Source organism: Protomyctophum bolini (genome assembly GCF_963924005.1).
Source record: "Protomyctophum bolini genome assembly, chromosome: 7".
Taxonomy (NCBI): domain Eukaryota; kingdom Metazoa; phylum Chordata; class Actinopteri; order Myctophiformes; family Myctophidae; genus Protomyctophum; species Protomyctophum bolini.
Window position 1 is genome coordinate 32,921,742 of NC_137868.1, and position 24,776 is coordinate 32,946,517.

Below are 24,776 nucleotides of genomic sequence, written 5' to 3' on the forward strand. Positions count from 1 at the left end.
TCAGGATTCCAATTAAAAAATAATATAATAATTATATAATTATAATAATTCAAGATTTCAATTCGCTCAAAATGCGTTTGAATGTTTATACATTGCTGCACTAGATGGCACATATTTTCGAACTGCGTCAACAACATGGTCATGGCGAGCAATATACAGATTTTTGTATGCACTACATCAGGGGTGTCGAACTCAACTTGGGGCGAGGGCCGCATTGGTCAAAAGGTCACTTGATGGGGGCCACAACCAGTTGCGCACGCACGCTCGATGTCTCAGTCAGTCACTGCTATAATCTATCTATCTATCTGTCTATGTATGCTCAGACCCAGCCAGCCAGCCAGCCACACACACACACATAGTGCTCAGACCCAGCCAGCCACACACATAGCTCTGTAAGGGAGTGGTTGCACCACTCAAAAAATCTTCAAAAAACTGAAGAGGCTACTGGAGATTGGAGAACCTGATTTGGACATGATCTGATGCAGGACAATGTCACTATGACAGAAAGAGAAGATGGGTCTGGCCACATTCATTCACCCCATAATCTCAGTGGAAATTGGGGAATATGTTGACAATAGTAGATTAATAATCGATTCATTGAACCCACCCCCCATATTAATCAATATCAGATACAACTTATAAGATTTTATATTACGCACATGCCATGGTCACATAACCATTATATGTTGAGTTCATGCTTTGATGGTTACAGTTTTATAATCAGTTTTGATGAGTAAACCTTTGTGGAGATCTTCTCAGTTCTCATTGTATGCTAGTTACTGCCATTCAGGATGGAAAATGAAATCCATTTGGATTTGGGGAGAAGTAGTTTCATAAGGGGCTGGTATGAAGTACTTGATATAAAGAGAACATGTTCAGTTCACTAGTCTACACTCTACTCTACACCTGCCTTCATTTCATCTGATTGTCTGTCTGGCAGGCACTTAACAAGCGATCGTTAACTGTGTCGGTTAGAGAGAGGGGCAGAGAAGAGTGGCTTTGCTCAACTTGATTTATACTTATATTCTCCAGTCTCCACTCTGATGAAGGTACATGTTCGATATATCATGCAGCCTTACTTATTAGCCTATATTCTAGCTATTTGGCTTGAGGCAGGCGGGCCGCATAAGACGACGTCGCGGGCCGCATGCAAATGGATGTAGTGACTACATCCATTTGTTATGTGTGCAATGGATTCTAGGTGTTGTTCAGAATCATGATGTTTTATACAGAGTGGAGTGTCGGGATACCAGATTGAATTTGGTTGGTCTCTCTCTCTCACACACACACACACACACACACACACACACACACACACACACACTTGTAGCTGACCATGAGCAGAACATGTAGTGTCGGTAAATCTTTAGAAAATGGGTAATGTTAAGGGCCTTTGCAGTCTATTGAATTACCACATAAGAGTAGAGAGAAGCTCTCTGTACTGCATTCCTCAGTAATGGTCAGTCCAATGGACACTCAGGGTATCTACACAACCGGCCTACTCTACCTCATCACTTCACTTCAGTGGAAAAAAGCCTGCTAGTTACCTTGATTCCTCAATACTAGGAAGGACACATTCTGTTGTGTTCCCATGGATGAGTCTGTATACATAGTTTGAAATACACATTTGGATTTTGAATGGGTGCATGTAAAAAAACTTTCGGAGGAGGACCTACAGTCCATTCTATCTGTGTTTGCGAAATCATACAAACAGCTTAGTCTGGCCATCAATATAAAAAAGACCCAAATCCTCCACCAACCACCAACAAACAGCAGTATACCTGTCCTACTCCTACCCCCCAACATCTCCATCGACAACATCAAACTGGAAAATGTGGACCACTTCCCATACCTCGGCAGCCTCCTATCCTCACAAGCTGTCATTGATGATGAAATACACCAGGATCAGCTCGGAGGATCGGCGCACTAACACCAGCGTCCTTACCATCACCGGCCATGTTATTCGCATGCCTGACTCTCGCCTCTCAAAACAAGTCCTGTACTCCCAGCTTGTTAAAGGGAAACGGGCCCCAGGAGGTCAAAAGAAGAGATTTCAGGATAACATTAAAACAAACCTTAAGAAGTGCCACATTGACCTGAAAGCTTGGGAGGACATGGCAACAGACAGGACGACCTGGAGAAACCTTGCCCGCGAGGGTGCTGCAAAGTACGATGGTGACCTCCGCCATGCTGCACAGGACAAGCGCAGACTCAGAAAGGAGGGAGCATCCAATAAACAGGTCCAACCCAAACCCACCACTACATTCCCCTGTCCACACTGCACCAGAGTAATCGGGTCCAGAGTCGGCCTCCATCGCCATCTGACGACCCATAAGGTCCAAGGAGGAGGACAGTCATACTCAGATATGAGTGACCGCCGATGATGATGATATGTAATATATACCGTAGTGAATATGTTAGTTAAAAGTTTTGGTGAGATTTATACTGATTCCAGTATAACAATAAAAAAGACAACGAAAAGCAGCGTTACGAGGTTGTCTGGTAACTATATGAATATAAATTATGAGTCTCTCCCTTGCATTTTCATCCACACACAGGATTGCACTGAATTATTGAGTTGCTGCTTAGGCTTTGTTGTTAAACGAGTCTAGGCAAACAAGGACGAACTGTATTAAAAGCACTCTAGCAATAAGTGAAAGAACTGTTTGATAAAACTGTTTAAATGTGTTCTGTGAACCTTAAAGCCCGATCAAAACACGATCAAAAAGCTGTCTCTGCCACTTAGGCCTACATTGTTGTCGCTTACAGTGCTTTAATATACAGTTTTTAATGATGACAATATACCTTTCTATTACTGCAAGTGTTGTCTACCATTTGTGTTGCAATTCACTCTGTTAAGAGCCAGGCTGAGCCTGGCTAAATGGATGGAGATTGGAGAGCGATATTCTCTTTTCGGAAATCTCATTCTGATGTTAGGAATGTGATCAGTGTATAATGGGGAAAACAAATTATTACCCTATGTGAGCAAGCAAGAGGTACATAGGCTACACTAATGCACGTACCATAGTTGAACACGGTGGGGTGACCAGTAAAGTCTATGAGGTCACCAAAATCAATAGGATAACACTCACAATCCGCCTTGATATCTTGTGTGCAAAGCTGACATTTTGGCCTAACGGTGAAGCTAGAGCAGTGGTCAACAACTCTGTCTGGAGCCACATGAAGCTCTTTAGTAGCCTCGCATTAGCCAGCCTTCATCTGCCTTCCTTTGCAATGCATATTGCCCCAGGCAGATGAAGTCTGGCCTCTTTCAATTGTGGGAGGACTTCACGGCCGAAGTGGTGACGAGCCAACCAGATTCGTCTGGAAGCAGGCTATAAATGCAAATAACAATAATGGGCGGGACAAACAAATTGAATGAATACTGAGAGGGACGAGACTAATATCCATGCAGTGATATTAGTATCGCTACGAGAGTTTTTTCATAATTTTGTAGTACTGTAGGCTAAACATGACACATTTTTTACGTTATCCAATACTGTAAAAATGTGTAGAGAATAAATAAAGTTTCACCATATCTGTCAACTAAAATCTGTAAAGTTTTTACAGTCTGCCCACACTCACTGCCATTTTGTACATTGCTGCTTAGACATAAAATAGAAATCACACCTGTGTGAACTGTAAAGTGAGGGGAACTTATCATAAATCATCATACATCATCTCATTCCAGCCAATCACAATTTGCATCCTTACCTTTGTTTTCAATGTTTGTGCTTACACAATCACTCATTCCAATCCATATGTTGATCCTTCCCCAATTTAGTGTGCTATGTGAAACATTTTGTGAACCGTTTTGGGAAGTGATGTACTGAACAAATAAATTAATTATTACAATTGATGAATAATATGTCAAACGACGCAGCTGTAAGTCTTCCAAAATGTCCTATCAAATTCCTACAGCGCACTGAGCATAGTAATCTAAACAGGTCAACCTTTATTTGTAAACCCAAGTTTGCAAAACCACAACTGTCAGTGCTGTATCATTTGAGCCTATAGTCCTCATCCATACCACACCACAATTCTTACAAGATGGAGACTGGCTACTGGCACCGCAGTACAGTATATAAACAAAGTAACAAACACATGAACACTAATGACTATGTGTGGCTACTGGCTATACAGTATACAGCCAGTAGCCACACATATGAAGAAACGGGCAAAGACACACACACACACACACACACACACACACACACTGTGGTGCAGGTTGGCACTCGTCTTTGCCCGTCTCGCGCCTTCGCTCTACCAACACAATACTGTCACATGTTGGCATGTCACATGGGCGCCCAGACAGACAAGGCCGTATTAACAACAACTGGCTGGAGTTCGGGTTGCATCGATGTGTGTTTGTGTGCGAGTTCACATTGAGGCTCAGTGCTCAGGCTGCTGTGTGTGTGTGTGTGTGTGTGTGTGTGTGTGTGTACAGTATGTGTGTGTATCCGAGTTCAGGTTCAGGCTGAGCCATCAGCGGCAGACAGGCCCTGTCATGTCTCTCTCGTCTGTCTAACACACACTCAGCCTCTCGCCCTGGGAGGTGAGAAGGCGTTAATTGGCAGAGTGAGACACACGCAAACGTGTGTGCAGATTGACGGTCAGTTAGTCTCACCTACCCGCACGCACGAAAAGGAAAGGAAGATAGATGGACCTACAAAACATATTCTCAGTATACTGGTTGTCTACTGTGTGAATGTCTACACTCTGAGTCTACAGTGATCTGTTCCTCTACCTGGGTACGGTGAGGGGGAAGGGTGCAAGTGACGTGATGCCGATGGACCGAAGATATGGCAGACCAGACAACATTGCTGCTGCTGCTAATAAAAAAGCATTTTCTAGCTGCACACTTTTATCCTGAAGTCTTATTTTTTCATTATTTTTTCATGTGTTCGTGTTATGTTTTTGGTGTTCAGATTAATACTCTTCTGTTGCAGTTTATCCTGATCATAAAGCACTCTGGGAAAATGAGAGCATGCCCTTCGTGGGGGGCTCCTGTTTCAATAAAGACAACAGCCCTGAGTTCATCTAGCCATCTGCTCTATAGACACACAGTCATTAAAAGCTGAACAGTATCAGCTGAGTATCATACTAGAATGGATTCCAAACAAGTTCTATTAATATCATATAAATATAGAAACATTTGTCTAGGATGTAGACGTAGTTACGTGGGCAGATGCACAGCACACTCAGAGTCATAAAGGCTATTAATATGGCAAAAGTGGAATGTATAAGTCATGACCCATTTATAAACACTACAATACACTGTGCTTTTGAATCGTAGGGCTGTCACGATTACACATTTAAGTTGATGATTAATAGAGGGTATGCGCGTGACATCATCATCAAACCCGGAAGTTATGCAGGAATGCCTACTGAGTGTCAAAAAACTACTTTCTGGCCTTGACAACCCATGCATCCAAACAGAAAAGTCCTATCTGATTGCATTAAACAACGTTAAACTCACTTTGCATGTTGCTTTGCCACTCAATGTGCCATTCACTTTAAGCATGCGCATACCCTCTATTGTCACAAATAATTGTGATTAAATTGGCCATGTTTTTGGCATTGGAAATTGGAACATGAATATAAATTACATTTCTGTTTGACTTTTAGGCTCTGTAATAAAAAGGTGCACGTCACATCTTTTAATAAATGGTGTCAGGTCTTTCCACATTTTGGTGTCAGAGTAGTAGAATGAGAATGCTATGATTCACGTGGTTAAGAAATTAACGAAACTTTTCACACATCTGCGTCAGAAGTGTTGTAGCCAACATAATGCTGAGATGTCAGACATGTACATTTCCCATGTTTTCTTGGCAATTCTTACCAGCTGTGGGCAGTGCAAGTATGCTAGCAAATGGTCCCCAGGGAACTTGAGGGAAGGTAATATAGTATCAATCAGTCTATCTGTCCATCCCAAACAAGATATCTTAAAGATTACTGTCTGGATCGCAATGAAACTTGACCACATTCATGCTCCCTGGATGAAGAACCTTATTGATTTTAGTGACACCATGACCTTTCTTCTAGCATCACCATCAGGCCAATATGTGAACTTTGCACACAAGATATCTTATAATGTATTAGGTAGATTGCAGGTCTTACCCTATTGATTTTGGTGACCCCATGGTCGTTGCTCTATAGGAGCTCAGAAAAGACACTTTGAATCTATTTAAATATAGTACTTAATTTGATTTAACTTTTAAGCTCTTGCTTGTGTTTACAATATAACAAATATTCAAACGTGATAATAATGTGTGGACAGGATAGCGGTCTTCATGTGGACCCTACTAAGGGCAAGATAACTTGATGAAAACAGTCAAAACTTTTAACTGTCTCTCTACATACTTGTGCACAGCTATACCTATTCCTGTTTGCATTATTCAACCTGTCCAAACCACCTTCAGGAAAACAACTTTCGTTGCCAATACCACAGACTCTGAGGGAAGAAGGGGGGAGATGCATATAAAAGTATCCTGTCAAGAACAGGACAGTACCTACAGTAAACAGTGCAACAGCCAAGTTATCTGACAACATTCCAAACTCTACTCTCTACTCACTAACTTGATTTCTGTCAGGATTGTGTGTGAGAGAGGTAGTGTGAATGTGAGAGTGAGCAAGAGCTCTAGGGAGGCAACTAGACTCGGACACAATGAGAGATGGCATGAGTGAAAAAGAAGGAGGGGGGTGCACAGGGACAGACAGGGAGACGGGGTGTTGGACAGACGGATGGCTGAGACAGTGAGATGAAAACAATGCTGGTGCTTCAGTGCTAGAGAGAGTCTCTTTCTCCCCAAGGTCTCTCATTGAATCTCTGCAGTACAAACAGAGGCAGGGTACAGAAAATCAGGGAGCAGGGTGATGTAACAGCCACCAGCCGGCTAGCCTGCCAGCCAGCCAGTCTAGCACAAGAAACTAACCTCGCCTCACCAGGCTTTCCACCACCCCGGAGGAACAAGAAACAGACAACACCATACACACTACACAGTCATATTGAGTTCAATCCACCAGGTCTTTTAAAAAACAGATAAGTCTGTTTGGTGCAGTCACACTAAAATGAAAGTTAAGGCCAGCAATTTAAGGTGGCCTATATTATATTAAATCAATCTACACAGACGTAGCCAGAAATGGTGTCTATAACAGAATCACAAGAGCTTCACCATAAATGTATAAAATAATACCAGTTCACTCTGAAATTACAATTTGCAAGGTGAATAGTGGAGCAGCAAAGTGCACCAGGCACAGGGTACCAAATGACTTGATAATGACTGATGATGCTGATGATGGTAGGATGCCAGCCTATGAGCATCCTATGACACGGAATGTCTGCCCAGCTCTCCTAAACGTAAAACACGAGTGGCACGTCTAGTTGAGTAAGATTTATCATCACATTTATAAAATGTGCTTCCTTCCTATAGTATATATAGCTAGCATGCTGCTCATCATCAATCACAGGGTAGTCAGACCCAGTTAGCAGACAACATACATAGCTGCAGCTGCCTACTTATTGGTTACTGCGAACAGCTGGGGAGGGTTAACGTTATATCTCTAAAGATCCAACGACACAGCGCTTGTTTAAGGTAAACGTCATATGCGGTAGAAGAGGACTTGGGTTAACAGAGACAGACAACCAGCGAGCTACGTGAGCGCCGGTGGATGGATGGGAGCCTCTGCTAGCACGCTTGCTACTATACTAGCCCCGCTAGCTTAGCGATGCTGTCTGGCGCAGCTTCCAACTCAAAACAGCAACTTTGTCCGTCTGGCCCAAAAGTGAGATGAGATGAGACAACAGACCGCTGTGCTAGCGGTTAGCTTCCACATCCAGCACCCCCCCCCCTCCCCCCAACCTGTCAGTGGTCAGAGCATTCACCAATACAGCAATGCACGAACGGGGAAGAAATGTTGGCATCACCATACCTGTATATGCAGTTGCTAATAAGCTCTTGTGGCGTGTCTGCGAAAAGTGTTGTGTTGCTAGACGTCAAGTCCAACTGCACTACAGTGGTTTCCAGTCTAGGCACCAAAACGTGAAGCACTATACCCCAGTATACTGTACACACTCCATCATACGGCACACTTGATCAATCTTTGGCGACACCTGCAGAGAGATTATAGTATGGCGCATCATGGACATTACAGACAGACCCATTAAACTTCATGCAGTAATTGTTTTGAACTAGACATAGTCGCATGAATCGATCGACAACAAATCTAATTATAAGGAAATGTAATGGTAATACACGACAACTTTAAATATCCTATGACTGGATAATGGTTCATATTAATTCATTGCCAATGACCAGATTTGCAATTGACAGCTATAGCCTAATCTGGTATTAAGACATTGCATGAATATCGTGGATGCCTGATGGACAATATACTCACAGCAATCATCCAAGGACGTCTCAAAAGTGTCCAGTACAATAGCGTTTTGAGCCCCCCAAATTATGACCTCAACAGCTTCAATTATGACATATTATTGCAGTCTCACTCTCATGTCTTATTCAGTTGTACAGTAGTTTTTCAGTCTTGACATTAAAAACAAATACTGCAGAAATTACTCCTAAATCCCAAGTTCTTAAAAAAATGAACATTAGGGCAAATTAAATTGATAAATACATACACACACTATTTTAAATGACATCGATATTAAAGACATAGGCCATTGGAGGCACACAATTAGAATGCCTTGATGAGAAAATCAGAATCAGCACCAGGTTTAATTTGCTTTGGTCTTGTTCCTTGTGTGTATATGTATATATGTATATATATATATATATATATATATATATGACCACAGGCTTATCAGGTCCATAATTAGGCCACCATATGCTATCTAGGCACAGACACTGCTGTCTAGGGTTGAAGTCTACACTAGATAAATCTGTTAATGGACTTTGAGGAGAGACCCCCCCCCCTAATAATGATCCTATTGCCCGATGGTCAAGGTTTGTCAGAAACGCACTAACTAACACAATAATTTCCATCCATCTGTATTTTAACTTTTTACAGAGAGCTAGACGATGACATTATGAATTGGGTGAAAATACAAAAGAAAACTACATTTTGCTATTTAAGACAATTTTTATTTTTTAAAGTAATTGCATTTCAAATGTGTAAATAAGAATAGACAATTGTGCAAATTCTACTACAAAACATACATTTAAAATAGCTGTCATTTGTAAAAAGGACATGTCAAGGGCATTGCTTATTCACACTGAACTTGCTCTGGAAAATTATAAATAGGAAAAGAATGTGCAGGTCACCAAGTGTTTAAAACAACCACTTTCTTCGCACATTGTTTGGCAAGACACATTTGAATGGATTCTTGAAATTGTAGGACTAATAAAATACGTTTATTTCCACTTTCCTACTCCAATTCCTGTTCCCAAATGGATTTTTGGATGTGGTTCCGTCACCCCAGAGCAAATATGGGCATTTACCCCAGAGCCAGAAAAGCAAATGGAGATATGATTGTGTCTGACTGGAAAAGTGATTATGCTATCCATCAACATGGTTTTTACCATGGTAACCACACTGTGCTGGCTTGGCGAGCTACTGAACAAAGACCCCACAGGGGGGGTGGGGGACTCTTTTAGCATGTAATAACAGTCACTAACCATCTTAATTTTTCGGGGAGCTGTTACGATCATGACTCAATTACTGTAAGTATATCTGGACTGGCTGGTAGAGGTTTCACAGGTTGCCAGGATACAAACATGGCCCTGACAGACTGCCATGCAGGTGGGCACCATTTTGACAAGAGAGCATTGGCATAGAAACAATGCCGATACAGTGAAGCAATAGGAGACTGTACACGTCTGTGAGAGAGATGTGGTGTAAATAGACTGCATTTGGTGGCTGAAAACAGATTTACTCAGAAATTAATGTTTATTTAGGGACCGGAATAATGGATCATCTAGAATTCAAACTAAGCTAGCTTTTCTGAATACCCCAAAATCTCCATAGTTGCATTACCAACCATGAGTCATTCCTGTGAGACTAAACTGATGTAATCCTCAATGTATCACAACTGGTGTTGCTGGTGCCTAAAGCCAAAAATAATTCAAGATAACGCTGCATTGATAGCTTTAATCTTTAAATCAGTTCTTCTCGGCAAGCATCTAGTCGTGTGATAGGTTATACATTCTCCTCAACAGGGGCAAAGGCAACGACAATGCTGCCTTTTGACCTGACTCAGGGCTTAAGCAAATGCCAAATCTAGAGTCAAGTGACAAAAATCATTAGCTCTCTGAAATGCCAGAACACTGCAGACTAATTGTGGGCCAGTCAAACAAAATCATTCAGCTTCAGGCACAAACAGACCAATAATTGTACATGGGCTGGTTGAGGACACTTATTTAACTAGCCAACGTGGATGGAGAGAGGCAGCCAGGCAGATAGGTCAGGGCACTGGCAGCACACAGAGTCCCAGGCAGTTCCAGTTAATCAGCTCTAGTCGACATTGTTTGAATGTCTACACATAAGACATGGAGGGGGAAGGTTTGAGTTCCGTTCTTCATGCGACTCTGCTTTGCAGTGTAACTATTTTTCGTCTTCTTCCGTCACTATATCTGTCTTATGATGAGTCTTACAGAGGAAGGCACCCATCCAAAGCTAGCCAGCCAGCAGGCAGAGGCGGGTGGTTATTGGTGAATTCAAGGTAAGGCCTCACCGGTCAGCTGAATAACGAGACTTCCACTTGTTTCTGACTGGATGAGCAGCAAGCCAGCGTGTCCGCCTGCCATGCTCGGCTTGAACTGGACTGGCAGCTTGAGATAGTGCTGTGATCTGTGAGGTGTGGGAAAAGAGTGATAGTGAATGAATGAATAAATGTGTATAACTAACCACGCACATGCATGCACAATCGTGCTTTCATGGTAAACAAACACTGGTGAATGCCTTGACACACAAAGATTCGATTAAGCGCTTACTGTTCTATACTCAATGGAAAATAGCAATTGGATGTTTAATAAGGTAATGTAAAATTAGCATCATAATGTCTTTCCACACATCTGTACCCCTCCTGTACCACAGACCCACATCCACAGAGCAGTGCAGCTGGGTACCTGTGGCTCCCAGGAAGCACTTCCCCAAGGCCCTAGTTAAGCAGAGCACCAGCACTCCCAAGGGGTGTGTGTGCTTACAAACAGTCTCCTCTCAGGACCCAACATTTTACAGGACACCTTACAGGGGGATTTAGCAGCAAGAGTGATGTCACACAAACGCCACAACAAACAGTATTTTGATCATTTATAAATGATTATATAACTGCATAGGAGTTGCTAAACAAAACCTACTGTGAAACACTATAGTCATGAGGTCTAATTTGCAGAGAAGTATCTAGCCTTTACAACCCAAGGCACCTGTGGGATGTAAAAATCACACCCGTGTGACGTGAGGGGTGCTCTTGTCGTCGTACATCATCCAATAAAAAATTGAGAGAATGTTTCCAAAATAAGCTATTAGTCATACATCAATTATGGCTACTATTGTTCCCCAAGGCATAAATCAGGTAAAAGGTAAAGAACATGTTCTGCCAGTGATAAGGTCCACTTGACTCACCTTAAGGCATATTTGGAATGCTTGACGTAGAAAGGCTCTCTAGGTTTTACAAATGTCAGCTGCAAGTCAATTACAAAAGCCAAACGTCAAACATCAAATCCATGCAAAGCATTAAGACAATGAGTGATTAGGGGTTACTATATTTATCATTCAAAATCCATCATGCCACGCCATCAGTAGTTTAAAACTAAAAAGAAAAAAATAGCATCTAGTGAACACAGAACACTGCCTTCAATGGCTCCAAGTGGATAATGTATGCCTCACCTCATGTGTGTCAGAGGAGTTGTTGCGGATGTTAACCTTCAAGGTGCTGGACTCACCCACCCTTATGGCTGGGAAGGTGTACAGGTCCTGTTGAGTAAACACACCCCTCCACGGTGCTTCCTCCTGGCTAAGGAACCAAAATTATAACAGCTGGTTAAAAGACAGGTTTCACAATCTGATCAACGACGCCTGACCAATAACCTTAACTGGGTATATACTGTATATTGCTGAAAGCATATGACATCGTAAAATATTTGTCCTAGTTGCCCCTATTTATTGCAGTAATTCTGCATATTTTCAGATGCAATTATCACACAGACTAGCATATCAGTACCTCACAATTGTATCCCTTATTATTTAAAACGGGAACCCCTTTTGGTGTTTTAAACATTATGTTACAGTTTAGCTATTTAAAAATAGCAGATCTACAAGCTCATAGCGTGCCACCTAGTGGTGCGCTACGAGCTTGTAGGTTATTTATTTATTTTTAATCGTGAAAATATTTATTTCAGAAAACTGGAGGATTAAGACGATTTCTTTTTAATTTGGAGGTCAGGCCTAAATGAAGCACTTCTTACCCAGTCTTGGTACCAGAGGCTTCAGATCTCTTCCTGGTCTTGCCTGTGGCCTCGGTCTTCACCAGAGAACAGTCTCCTTCCTGCGGTCCATTAACTGGCGTCGTCTTAACCCCCTGCAGACAGACCACAATAAAGATTGAGGAACTGGGCTAATAAATAATATAAATCATAAATAACAAGCAGGCAGTAAGATTTTACTTTGTGATTAAAATGTTACTTTTTTATATTATGCATGTTAACATTATATTAATAGCAAATAATCTCCAAACTAAAATATTTTGCACCCCTCGATGAGCATTTTACATACACAACTAAAAGAGCCATTTTAACCTACTTTTGTAGAGCAATCTATTTGACATTCAACTCACTGTGTATATTCTTAAGCCAACATAACAAGCCAAGCCTGTAGCTCCTATCTCAGCAGGCCCATCAAAGACAGCTTTGCTGACTTGTTAAAACTTCAATTAGAACAATGTGATATGCATTAGTAGTTAGTACTACTCTACATTCCATTGCTGGCGGGAAGAAGCCAGCCATTTCCATTTTTCAACTTTCAATTAATCACCCTTTACATCTGTGTAGGTTTTACAAATATTGAACCAATGAAAAGTATTCAAAAAGCAATTAAACCTCCTAACTCCATTGGATCCTCAAACTGTCTGATATACCTATACGGAGTTAGGCGGTTTGTCCCCCATTGATTATAAAATGACGAAGTCAGACGTGGAACTATCTTTAATAGTCAAAAACCCTTGAGCTGTGTTTGGGTAAAGGAATGGTAATATAAAGGTAATACACATTCAAGTATCTGACAATGCATAAAGTCACAGCAGAGATATGAGGATTTTGTATATTGTATAATTATTGTTGAATTTAAAAAACACAAAAAGTGGAGATAAGAGGCTTCTGCCCGACAGCAACGATATATACAGTAGCAACATATGTTTTGTTTTTTTCCCCTACAGAAAACAGTTTAGAAGGCATTTGTAGAATTGGCCTCAGGCCTAAATGGGTTACGGTAATGTTCACCATGAAACTGCCAACCGTAGCATGGTGTGGTTTTCGGAAGGAAGGGCGCGCAAAACAGCAACACCACGTATCTTGTTTATGAGAATGTAAACCAAAGTGCTGACCGTGCCACAAAGTTGGAAGCGGATCCTGGTCTTCTCCTGGGGATCAGACAGAGGATGACATTCCAGGTCCCAGAATTGTGCATAGTCCCCTCTGTCCCTGGGCAGGAATATGAAGGGAACCTGAGAGTGTATTTAATAGGAAAACAGCTCAGATATTAGACATCGGTAGTTTGACCTGTGAACCAAGCAAATTATGCTTCAGCAGTATTGAGGGGCCCTAGAAGTGAAACTGTAATTAAAGAGGGGTTTAAGACTAAGTAATTCGTTATCTTTTAACTTTATATTTTTTACTTAATAAAGATAAGAAACTGGTTGGGCATTCTATCATTTCAAACTCTTCTAAATGGGTAAAGTAAACTACAGAAAAGAAAGTTTGATCAACTACAGACCTGTTGTAACCTATACATTGTTAGACCTTCCAATCCGGGAGCTAACTCTGTGTCTCATTAGTTGTTGTAAATTGCTATACATGTAGCTTCTTTTCTTTTAATTTTTTTAATATAAATTTGAAGGTTTTGGGGGTTTTAGAATCTGCCTCAGGTCTAAATGGGTTAATAAACAAGCTGATGATGTTGGATTACCTGCATCTTTTCCCTGGCTCCCAGCATGCCAGAGACTCTGGAGCATCTGAAGGCTGTGTAGGTGGCACGGTAAACATCTTCACTATTGTCAACCCCCTGAGGAGAGAGAGAGAGATGAACCACAGCTTAACTTCAGCCACAACAGAGCTGAAGCCACTGATGCCGTCAACCACAGGTCAAATACTAGATCATGTAAGATAAATTATCCGCCAAAGGCCATAGCTAGTGAGGCTATAAAAGCAGAACAAAAAGACAAGTAAAAAATAAAAACAATAAAGGGAGAAGAAAACTGCAATGTCACTTCCATAATGGGCTCCAAGTGTGAATATAAGGCATAAAAAAAATACAGTACCTTGACATATGGAGGTGCAAATGATGACAGGTACCACCTCACTTCCTGTTCTCCATTTTCTACTTCAAGCTGGGATTCTGAAGAAGTAGAACACATCCGTCCATTAAATTCTTAAAAAGGAATAAATTTACTGCAGAGAACTATATGAAGAGACTAAAAGGCATGTCAGTTTGTTTTTAAATTACCTTTTTATTAATCTCAAACAAATACACTGTGTAATTTAGTTACTATACATGATTAAGATTTTGGTTGTCAATCTGAAAGCCTTAAAAACATGCCATGGAAAACTGTGCAAAAAAAGAAAAAAAAGATTTAGGTATAATTCACACATCCAACGTATCCATTTCTGCCTAAACCTACCTGAGGTTTCTCCTGAGGAAGTGGGAGGAAAGATGATGGTCTTGTTAATGATTTCCACCACGTTCTGAGGCATTTGTGGAGTCGTCAGAACTGTAGATGACTGAATGTGTGGCCTGACCACAGGCAGTATGGGAGTGGCTGCCTGAGCAGGTAGAGCCGACAGAGACGTGTCAGCTGGGGCTGCAGATACATCTAGAGTCAGGTCCTGACGGATCTGAACCTTGATGAACTGAAAGACATTTAAAACAAAGGCCAAGGCCTTAATTGCATATATTCCCATGGCAGATGTTTGCCTGACCCAGTTATGAAAAGCCATTTATGACAGCAGTGACAAAATTCCATGCCAATAAGCACTACACCAACCATTTTCATTCTAGTTATCTCCCACCAGGAAAGGATGAATGGTTTTATATTAATTATAATTACCCTGAAAATAATATCAGGGTTTAAAACCAATGTACTGTGGCTGTATGACGCCACAAAATAATAACTATCCTACAGAAACCATGCAACTCCATACAGAAACCTTGCATCTCCAGTTTTGCCTCCATTTGACTGTTAATACAAAATGGTGACTCCACTTCTTGCACAACAAGTTTGCATAGCACAAAGCCAAAATCAATGCACATTTTCAGTGTAAAAAATACATAATCATCACAGGCAATAGAACATGCCATGATTCCTGATTAGTTGGCCGTCAGAAGATTTAATGGCGTCTAGCCGTCTACCTTCTGGTGGTCGTCACACTGGACATAGATCTGTCCACTCCACGGTAGCAGAGAAGACTTGTTTGCCAGGGATGGGTTGGGACTGATCAGAATCTGCAGGTGACACCTATGCAAACAGAAAACAGACTAGAGTGGAAAAGCTATAGAATTACAGTAAGTCACATAGTTAATGCAATAAGGCCCGAGATCGTTCCTGTAATTAGACCTTTGAAGTTTGCGTAACATGGCACACTCTAAAGTAGCCTTGGCTTGATGACTATCCTTTGGCAGATGCCAAGGGACTGTTAAATCCGTTGTCTGAGAGCTGCACGAATGACAGCAATGCATTAATCACACATAAGGAGCACAGATTAAGGTACTCCACTCAGATTACAATTTGTCTGAGACATGTCTTACTGCAGTGTATGCCTGGTCTGCTGAGGCAGTGAGCGTAGCATTATTTTGGTTCCTTTGTTTGGTTATTTTTTAAAGATGTTTTGAGAAAAAGTCAAGGTCCAAACATGAACTGAAAATATCTCAAATATGTGGTACACAGAAGAACGCACCTTAGCCCAACAAACTGCCAAGATGCCATGAGAACATTAACGTTTTCTTACTGAGGATCTATGACTCCATGCTGAGGGGTGATGGTGAGGCAGTGGGCGGGCCAGGAAAGCTCAAAACTCAGCTCTCTGGATGTGTTGTTCTGGATCTGAACCTGCCTGGTATTGGCTGCACCACCTAAAACAAACGGAACGTGGGTTGACATTACCTGCAGCATTTTAAGACAAATGCTCCAGAGTTTTTGTTAAAAAACAAAACAAAGGCTGCATTAATTTCAGCATTATTACTAAAACAATGGCATGGCAGGGTTTGCATAGAGTGCAAATTTCTAATTGTGCTACTGTTATCTACTATAAATACTATGAATTAATGTATGGGGTTCTACTCACTGATGGTGGGAGCAGCAAGGACAAGCTGTTCAGGGTGAATAGTCCAGGACTCCTGCTGCCTGTCTGAAGACACTGCAGTCTGAAGAGATGGAGAGTCAACTGTCACATCTGAAAATGTGTCCCATTATAGAGAACCAACAGTCCATTTGAAAGTAGTTACCTTCAGCGAATGGGGCCCTGCCATCTTCAGGGCTGGTCCCTGGGGGCCTTTCACTGGTAACACGTCCAGGGACACATTGCCATTGGAAAAACTGGGAATTATAGTATTACGAAATTAGCTACCACAGACAGATGGAAACGCAGCACATGAATTTAGATCATTTACATGATATGAAGAAGTCTTCCAATAGTCAAATATACTTGTATGACAAAGAACATTCTCAGACTACTACTGACTATTAGTCACCAGGTAAATGACATGCTACAATTCTGGTGCTTTATCAAATTTGAGAAGTCAGGTTGGTTTACGTAAACAAGATATGAAGGACAACACCTGTCTATGTCCGAGCCATGCATAGCAGAAGGCTGTATGCTCTCAAGGTGGTCACTCTCTCCACAGTCCGAGCCATCAGCGCTGCCCAGCACAGACACGACCACCTTACTCATATTCCCATAGAAGAGCTGCACTTCATTGGGTCTCTGGGGAAGATCATAGGCTGCGGGGACACAATACACACATCTGTCAAATCCAAGCAACCAAACTCTGAACGCAGTGTGTGAAGAATCAACTATCGGTTAGGAGATTTACAGTTGGGTGCAAACACAATAGACATGTGTTAGTCCTAATCAGCCAGTTTGTACCGTCCTTGAATTCGTCGTATTGGCAGGCATTCATTTGAATTATTTTTTAATACACAAAAGCCATAAGATGTGAATGATGAAATAACATACTGGAGATTGTCTTACTTCCCATGGAACATCATTTCAAAATATATCTTTTTGTTAAACGGGACCTAAAATTGTTCTTTCAGCTAATAACTCACCCTCTGCAATGTGCTCTTCTCCCAGGAACTTCTCTTTGAAGTCAATGTTTTTCAGCAGGCTGTTCTCAGACAGAACCTTCCTTCCAGCCTCTGGTTTGCTCTGCAGCAACCTGAAGGACCAACACACACACACACACACACCACTTCAGTGAGACAAAGCAGCCTCTTCTCCACAGCAGGAACAGCTGTGGAGAATATATTTGTTGATTCAGTAAAACATAAGAAAAGAAAAATGCTTATATTTATTTTTGCATTCTTGCAATGAATGAGGAATCAGAAGAAAGCAATTATGTGATTAATGAAACTAGTTGCCTTTTTTAGTCCTACAGTGGAAACAAACATGAATATTGTAGAGTTGAGACAGTGTGCCTCCTTATTTTATTTTTTCAACTTAAACACCCGATTGAAAAATCATACCAGCCCAAAAGTACAAGAATTCCAAATGTAGTGGGAGCCCCACTGTTAAATTAAATCCCTCTCTATATTACCTATGCTATGGCATTTCCATGATGAATGCAACAACACACTGACCCCCAATTCTCCAAAGACAGTTGGACTTGTATAAATAAAACATTCACACCAAACAGCTCTGAGCAATCTCTGTATGGAAAAAGAGCTAGAGGAGTTGATCCCAACACCTAACATTAACCCATAAATGAAAAAGAAGACAGTGAAGAACAGTGTGGTCTGACCTCCTGTACTGCAGCCTGGACACTTCGTCTCCACAAAAAAGACAAATAGTAGCCAGAAGTTCATTGGCAGACTGACACAGGGATTGCTCTCTTTGTGTGGACTTCATCATAACCGTAATCACCTGGAAATGCACACACACACACACACACACGTACGTATGTAATCACCTTGCTATACACAGAATATACAAGTTAAATTCAACCATCATTATGCACTACATATAGGCAATATGGAGGAACGGTATATTAAATAAAGGCATTACCAAATATATTTCCCCCCCACTAGACTGTTTATCTGCTATACCGGTGAAATACTTGCAGTACAATACTTCAAAGCATGTCTATATGAATTCTAAAGTACACATTTGTCCATAAGTATATTTTACACTTATCTCCATTTGATTTAGGTAAAACAAGCACTGCAGTCCCATGTTCCATATAATATCCTTGTTCCTACCTCTTGCGTCCGCTCCTTCAGTACAAACTGTGAAGGGGCGAGGCTAATGACAGAGGACTCCATAACGGTGCGGTTCTGAATGTCGGAGTAGGCCATGGCTTTGATGAACGCCGCCCTGGAGCCTGTGTTCCTCACACACAGACACACCTTGCTGACCCGTCCAGTGGCAATGCCGGTTAGCGTAGCAATGTAGCCGTCGGCCTGTTTCCTTTGATCCTCTAGGATGATGTTACTGGTGCCGCCATACCCCGACAGGGGAATCTAACCCAAGAAAAAGAAAAAGAAAAAAAAGGACAGTATAAGATACAAAACTTTTGCAATTAAAACAGAAGGCATTTTGCATAGGCGGGGTAAATGGCAGGGGGTTGATATGGAAATGAATACACAGCATGTACACAGAGGAAGAAGAGCTCAAAGGAGACAAAATATGCACTTGTACGTAAAATGTTTTAGAATAGCAAGTTAGACAAGAGTTATGAAAATTACATCCCAGCATGCGATGCAGAGCTGGGAGGTAGGTTATCAAAATTTATCGTATCTATGAAAATTAAAACACAGCATGAGCAACATGGCTGGAAGCACTCGTATCAGCAGAGCAAAAGAAAGCTAAAGTTGCGGGTGTGGGCGTCTGTTATACAATGTAAAAAAGTATGATAACCATTGAAATTTCCATTATGTCAAAGAATGAAGGCAGCAGTAATATACACTAAGAATAAACAGGAAGTGTGCCAAGAACACCAATGACCAAGTTATTTAATGTCGAGCTGAAATTAAAATGTTTTAACCAACTTAAAGCTAATCTTTGTTACATCAGACAACCATTTAGTGCCCACAAAAGGTTTTTTAATATTGCCCTGTTATGTCCTGCCTGCCTACTAGGAAATACATCCCAGACACTCACAAAATACCATTTCAGCTTGACTTGAAGAAATGTTAAGAACTAGCAAAGAAAGAATATGATATGAGAACAAATCATATTCATTCCATTTTGTATCTCTTTTAGACAGAATACTCAGAATAAATAACAGCCTGCTTCTCACAGTGAATTTGACCCCCGGCTGCGAGGGCCGGACTCCGGACTGTTTGATCTCCAGCTTGGCCAGCATGCAGGCTACTCGGGTGGGAGCGAAGAGCAAGTGGACCGCCACATCCTCACTGGGACGAATGGTCAGCTCCCCGTGTCTGGTCAAACGCTCCTCTGCACTGAACATGCTCTGCAGCTGAGGGACAAATGGAATAAGAATTAGAGGTAAAGAAAGAAAAGCAGGTGCGCTTCCTCTGGAAAGTGCCCTTGGTTATAAGGCTGCTCTGAAGAAGGCTTTGCCCGAAATGAGCCAGTGTTCTCAAATAAACATGAGAAATTGCATCCGAGCCAGTCTTGCATCTTTTATTTTGGAGTGCCGCTTTTTCCATTTAGTTGGTGTATCAGTTAAGTAATGAGAATTATAGTCTTCATTTATTGCATATTGCTCATTTGGCATCAATACAATAGATGAGTGTGGCCAAAATATAAATTTAATTATGTTTCTACCATTAATACTACCACTGGTAATAGATGTGCAGAGAAAGAAAGACTTAAAGAGTTGGATCAGAACACATTTAATGCAGTATGCAATATGCATCATCTTAGTTTGACCCACTGGGATCGCTCTCCAATTTGAACATAATGTATCATATTATATTCATGCATTTAATTTTTATATATTTGTCTCCACCAGGCCGAAGGCATGGGGAGAGAGTATTGAGTATTGAGAGTTTTGCACTCCGTCCGAGTGTCCGTGTACAGCTAATCTCCGGCACAGTTAACCCGGTCGATGCCAAATTCTGCACACACACTCCCTGGATGCCAACGAACCTCTGCTCTGCCCCAAATTTTCCAGAACGGCCTGTTCTAGCGCCACCAGGAGGACAACTTTTGAAAAACGTTTTTTTAATATATTAGTCCTCGAGATTCGGTCCAAGAATCCTGCAAATCGTTACTCTATAGTCATGTGTTTAAGACGGATCTGTACGATATTTCATATTCCATCCGAATTGGCCAACATTGGCTTTCAAAGTTTTGAACAAAAAGCCTCAAATCATGAACGCAGCGTGCAATTTACGTTAAATCTTTCACTGACTTTCCTACTAGGCTGAGGAATATATCCCACCCTTTTCACATTGGCCTGTTATAGCGCCAACAACAGGTGGATTTTTGCGAAACACATTTTTGGAACAAAATGCCTAAACTAAAATCATCCAATTGCCATCCCAGGCGTAAGAAAACAATGGCACCCTTTTCACATTGGCCTATTATTGCGCCACCAGGAGGCCACAACCTGACCTGGCCTGGTGGAGACCTGTGCCCCGAGGGGCACTTTATCTAGTTATCGTTCTTCTCTTAATGAAGCAAAGATTAACCATAAATGCATGCATAGTCATTAAGAGAAGAATGATAAATCTATAAAAAATAAATACATGAACAGGCATTTACCTGGTAACAGTCTTGGTCCTGACCTCGGATCATCAGACGGAGCTGCTGTGTGGCGTTTGGAGAGTTGTTCCTCAGCACCAGCTTCTGTTGCCTGAGAGACAGAGACAGTTCCAAGCTTACAGTTATGCACAAGAGATAATCACCTAACCAAAGATTCCAAAACGGAGGTGCTCTGAGAATCCTGTTGTCATCTTATTCTCACAAGTAGCATGGGGATCAAATCATGGATGGATCCGTTTAAACCCTTGCAGGACCCATGCAGCATGTAAGATGTTGATTTTATTTTTCCATGGCTTTCTGTACACTACTAATCTTCAATGAGTAGAAATAAATGGCGGATTATCTTGAAATGGCTTGTGAGAACAAAACATGCCCCATAGATCCCCGTTAGTCCCTTCTCATGAATAATATTAGAAACCTCTAATGGAATGGAAGCAGACCACCAGGCTCTGGGTTTTATTGATAGTTTTCCGATGAATAATTAATATATCTTTACAGTATTTGCGAGTGTTACAAATCATAACATCAGACAACATAACGGCAGCAGCCTTCTGGGATTATGCCGTCTCTAACCAGCACATGAGAAAAGCAATGAACAGGAACTGGTCAAACCTAAAATACAAAAAAATGAACGAACACAAAAATATACATACACAGCTCTTCCCAGAGTGACACCTCCCCAGGCCATAAACTGTTTGTTGGAGAGGATGGGGAGTATGTCTCCAGTTAAACCAGGGACCGAGGTAGGGGCAGAAACCTGGGCAGGCTTCTCATAGTCCTCCATCATCACCTCTCCTGTCAGAGATACTTCATACTGAGGGCCGGATGGTAGCACCAAAATAGTGAGCAGGCTACAGTAGAAACATAAGACAAGAAGGCAGTCTCAATTCATGTTCAAAGGCCATAAACTGAAATCTATACATATGTGTCACACACACACACACACACACACACACACACACACACACACAGTTTAGACTAGTCATTGGTTAAGGTTAGGTTTAGGTGTGCTAACTACATGAGAATTGGTGTACCTCTCATGTTTCCTGCTGCGCTGTGCTGTAAAGGTGACCACAATGCACTGCTCCTCTCCCGCTCTCAGAAACAGCTCATCAGGAGTCACCAAAAAACACTCCTCAGCATCACTGCTCTGTGGCGCCAAAGAAAAAGATCATAGAAAAAAGGGGTTGAGAGAGGGAAGAACAGAAAGAGAAAGGGATACAAGGGGGGGGGGGGAGAGATGGATAAAGAGTTAGAAGGAAGCAAGCAAGCAGAATGGAAAATTAGGGAACCGCAAGACGGATAAGAGATAATTAAGAGGGAACCACAAGACAGATAAGAGATAATCAAGAGGGAACCACAAGACAGATAAGAGATAATCAAGAGGGAACCACAAGACAGATAAGAGATAATCAAGAGGGAACCACAAGACGGATAAGAGATAATCAAGAGGGAACCACAAGACAGATAAGAGATAATCAAGAGGGAACCACAAGACGGATAAGAGATAATCAAGAGGGAACCACAAGACAGATAAGAGATAATTAAGAGGGAACCACAAGACAGATAAGAGATAATCAAGAGGGAACCACAAGACAGATAAGAGATAATCAAGAGGGAACCACAAGACGGATAAGAGATAATCAAGAGGGAACCACAAGACAGATAAGAGATAATTAAGAGGGAACCACAAGACAGATAAGAGATAATTAAGAGGGAACCACAAGACGGATAAGAGATAATCAAGAGGGAACCACAAGACAGATAAGAGATAATTAAGAGGGAACCACAAGACAGATATGAGATAATCAAGAGGGAACCACAAGACAGATAAGAGATAATCAAGAGGGAACCACAAGACGGAGTGAGAGAGGAAGACAACAATAGATAACACACAAGAGATACATTTCCAATAAACCATCCCACAGCAGGTGGCACAATGGGTAGCAAAATGCCACGCTGGCTTACCCAAATCCCACATCTAATAAGAAAAGCAAAGGTCAGAATTACCTTGAGTCTTAACTGCACGTCAATGTTGCCTGCATTCTTTAATGGCAGAGTCTGTTGACTAGTTTTACCCACCGGAGCAGAGAGGCTGACAGTCTAGACAAAATAAATAGAGAGGCAGTCAAGCAGTTCATTATCACCACAGTATGGGTCATGACAAATTTAACAAGTAGGTTTAAAGTTTAAAGTAACAAAAAGTTCACAATTTAACAAAAAGCAAACCATTTTACATATTTACACATATTTACACATTTACATATTATTTACATAGCCGTTTGTATATTAAAATAAACAATTAAATACATGATTTAAGAACCTTGCTAGAGTATAAGACCAGAGTATTTCAGTTATTGGGATGGATCTACCCCAATCAGGGCCTTTTACAGTATGTTATTACAGTTATTTAATTTGTTCAATGCAAATCCAGCCAAAATAGTTGTGTCAGAAGTCTTGCAGCAGTGTTTGATTCTTTACACACAGTTATGTAAAGAAACTGTTAGCAACAAAATTATTAAATTTTTTCAATACAAATGTGAAGTATTTCAGGAAACTGATTCAAGAGGCGTTTTTAGAATGGGCCTCGGGTCTAAATGGGTTAACCAGAGAGTAGTTCTGGACTTTGGATATTATCTTCCTTCAAATAAATCTGCAAAAAACTAGTCCATTATAGTTGCAAAGCAGTGAAACAAAAAGTATAATGATGATGATCATGGCACAAATGTGCATATTGGACAAACACTTAGAGCATGCGGTCTCTAAATTAATTTACCTGTAGGTCTTTAGGAGCATGGACCCTCGCAGTCCCAGACCTGGCTCTGAGTGGAATACTCCTGATCACATGACTTGGACCTGGACAGTCCACCTCAATGTCCACACGAGCGCTGTATTCATCAGCCGGCCCCAGTTCTCCTGAGTGGAAGTCATTTGAGTATGATGCTCATAGTCATATAGGTGAACACATAAGTGAAGGTGAACACGGACAAAGCTGTTCCTTGGGGTGGTTGCACCACTCATATATTTAAGAGACTACACATATGGCATCAACTGACATGTGAAATTGTGTCATTGAATCATGCATCCCTTTGGTTGAAATGTGCAAAGTATGGACTGTATTCAAAGTCAGAGACTGTGGGATATAGGACATTACCTGAAGATGTGGCATACTTCTGAGGTGCCCTGAAGTGAACCCAAACCAGAAAGCTCTCCGGATTCTGGGAAAAGTGAATGACAGCAGTCCTGTGTTAAAGGTTTCACCATCTATACAAGCTAAATAAACACCAACTAGGTGGCCTGTGTGAGTATTTTAACGGACAAACCCGTCACTCATTTTCACCCAAATATTGTTAGTCAAATCTCAGTCATATAGCAGTTGTTAATCAAAAACTGATTCTAGAAAAAAATGTAGCTGATCACTTAGGAAGTAAAAACCTGTGGCATTTGGGTGGCACAGAGGCAAAACACTTGACCGCTCATCTCTACAGAGAGTGATTGCAATGTCACAGCAAAAATGTCTCCCTATGAATAGTGGGCTCTGATTGGTCAACCACAACTCTGGTAATAGCAAAATATAATTGTGTCAGACAAGTGTCAGAACAGAATGAAAATTTAATTCTTAATGTTCAACGACAGAAACGCAATTAAAGTTGTTAGTTAATC

The 24,776-nt window shown here is 41.3% G+C and overlaps 1 protein-coding gene and 1 long non-coding RNA gene across 5 annotated transcripts in view; both read right to left on the reverse strand.

Moving 5' to 3' along the window:
* LOC308318074 overlaps positions 1–8,027 on the reverse strand; it is a 70,413-nt gene extending 62,386 nt beyond the window's left edge. Inside the window, exon 1 of the long non-coding RNA XR_013964322.1 lies at positions 7,933–8,027. This is a non-coding gene — a long non-coding RNA (uncharacterized lncRNA). The remainder of the gene's footprint in view (positions 1–7,932) is intronic.
* Positions 8,028–9,092: 1,065 nt separating this feature from the next.
* The window catches only part of cep192 (centrosomal protein 192), a 35,965-nt gene continuing 20,281 nt past the window's right edge, over positions 9,093–24,776 (reverse strand). For 3 of the 4 annotated variants that reach the window (XM_080768753.1, XM_080768751.1, XM_080768752.1), the window contains exons 30-52: positions 24,268–24,331; positions 23,890–24,029; positions 23,124–23,216; positions 22,148–22,263; positions 21,767–21,964; positions 21,114–21,204; positions 19,681–19,860; positions 18,641–18,901; positions 18,184–18,305; positions 17,492–17,601; positions 17,002–17,164; positions 16,669–16,759; positions 16,509–16,587; positions 16,173–16,296; positions 15,577–15,682; positions 14,849–15,077; positions 14,489–14,565; positions 14,137–14,232; positions 13,556–13,675; positions 12,423–12,535; positions 11,845–11,971; positions 11,581–11,639; positions 9,093–10,806 (exon numbers count right to left, since the gene is read on the reverse strand). In XM_080768753.1, the coding sequence (XP_080624879.1) occupies positions 10,674–10,806; positions 11,581–11,639; positions 11,845–11,971; positions 12,423–12,535; positions 13,556–13,675; positions 14,137–14,232; positions 14,489–14,565; positions 14,849–15,077; positions 15,577–15,682; positions 16,173–16,296; positions 16,509–16,587; positions 16,669–16,759; positions 17,002–17,164; positions 17,492–17,601; positions 18,184–18,305; positions 18,641–18,901; positions 19,681–19,860; positions 21,114–21,204; positions 21,767–21,964; positions 22,148–22,263; positions 23,124–23,216; positions 23,890–24,029; positions 24,268–24,331 (2,892 nt within the window). In that variant the 3' untranslated portion in view covers positions 9,093–10,673. The remainder of the gene's footprint in view (positions 10,807–11,580; positions 11,640–11,844; positions 11,972–12,422; positions 12,536–13,555; positions 13,676–14,136; positions 14,233–14,488; positions 14,566–14,848; positions 15,078–15,576; positions 15,683–16,172; positions 16,297–16,508; positions 16,588–16,668; positions 16,760–17,001; positions 17,165–17,491; positions 17,602–18,183; positions 18,306–18,640; positions 18,902–19,680; positions 19,861–21,113; positions 21,205–21,766; positions 21,965–22,147; positions 22,264–23,123; positions 23,217–23,889; positions 24,030–24,267; positions 24,332–24,776) is intronic. The other variant, XM_080768754.1, reaches the window with a different exon arrangement.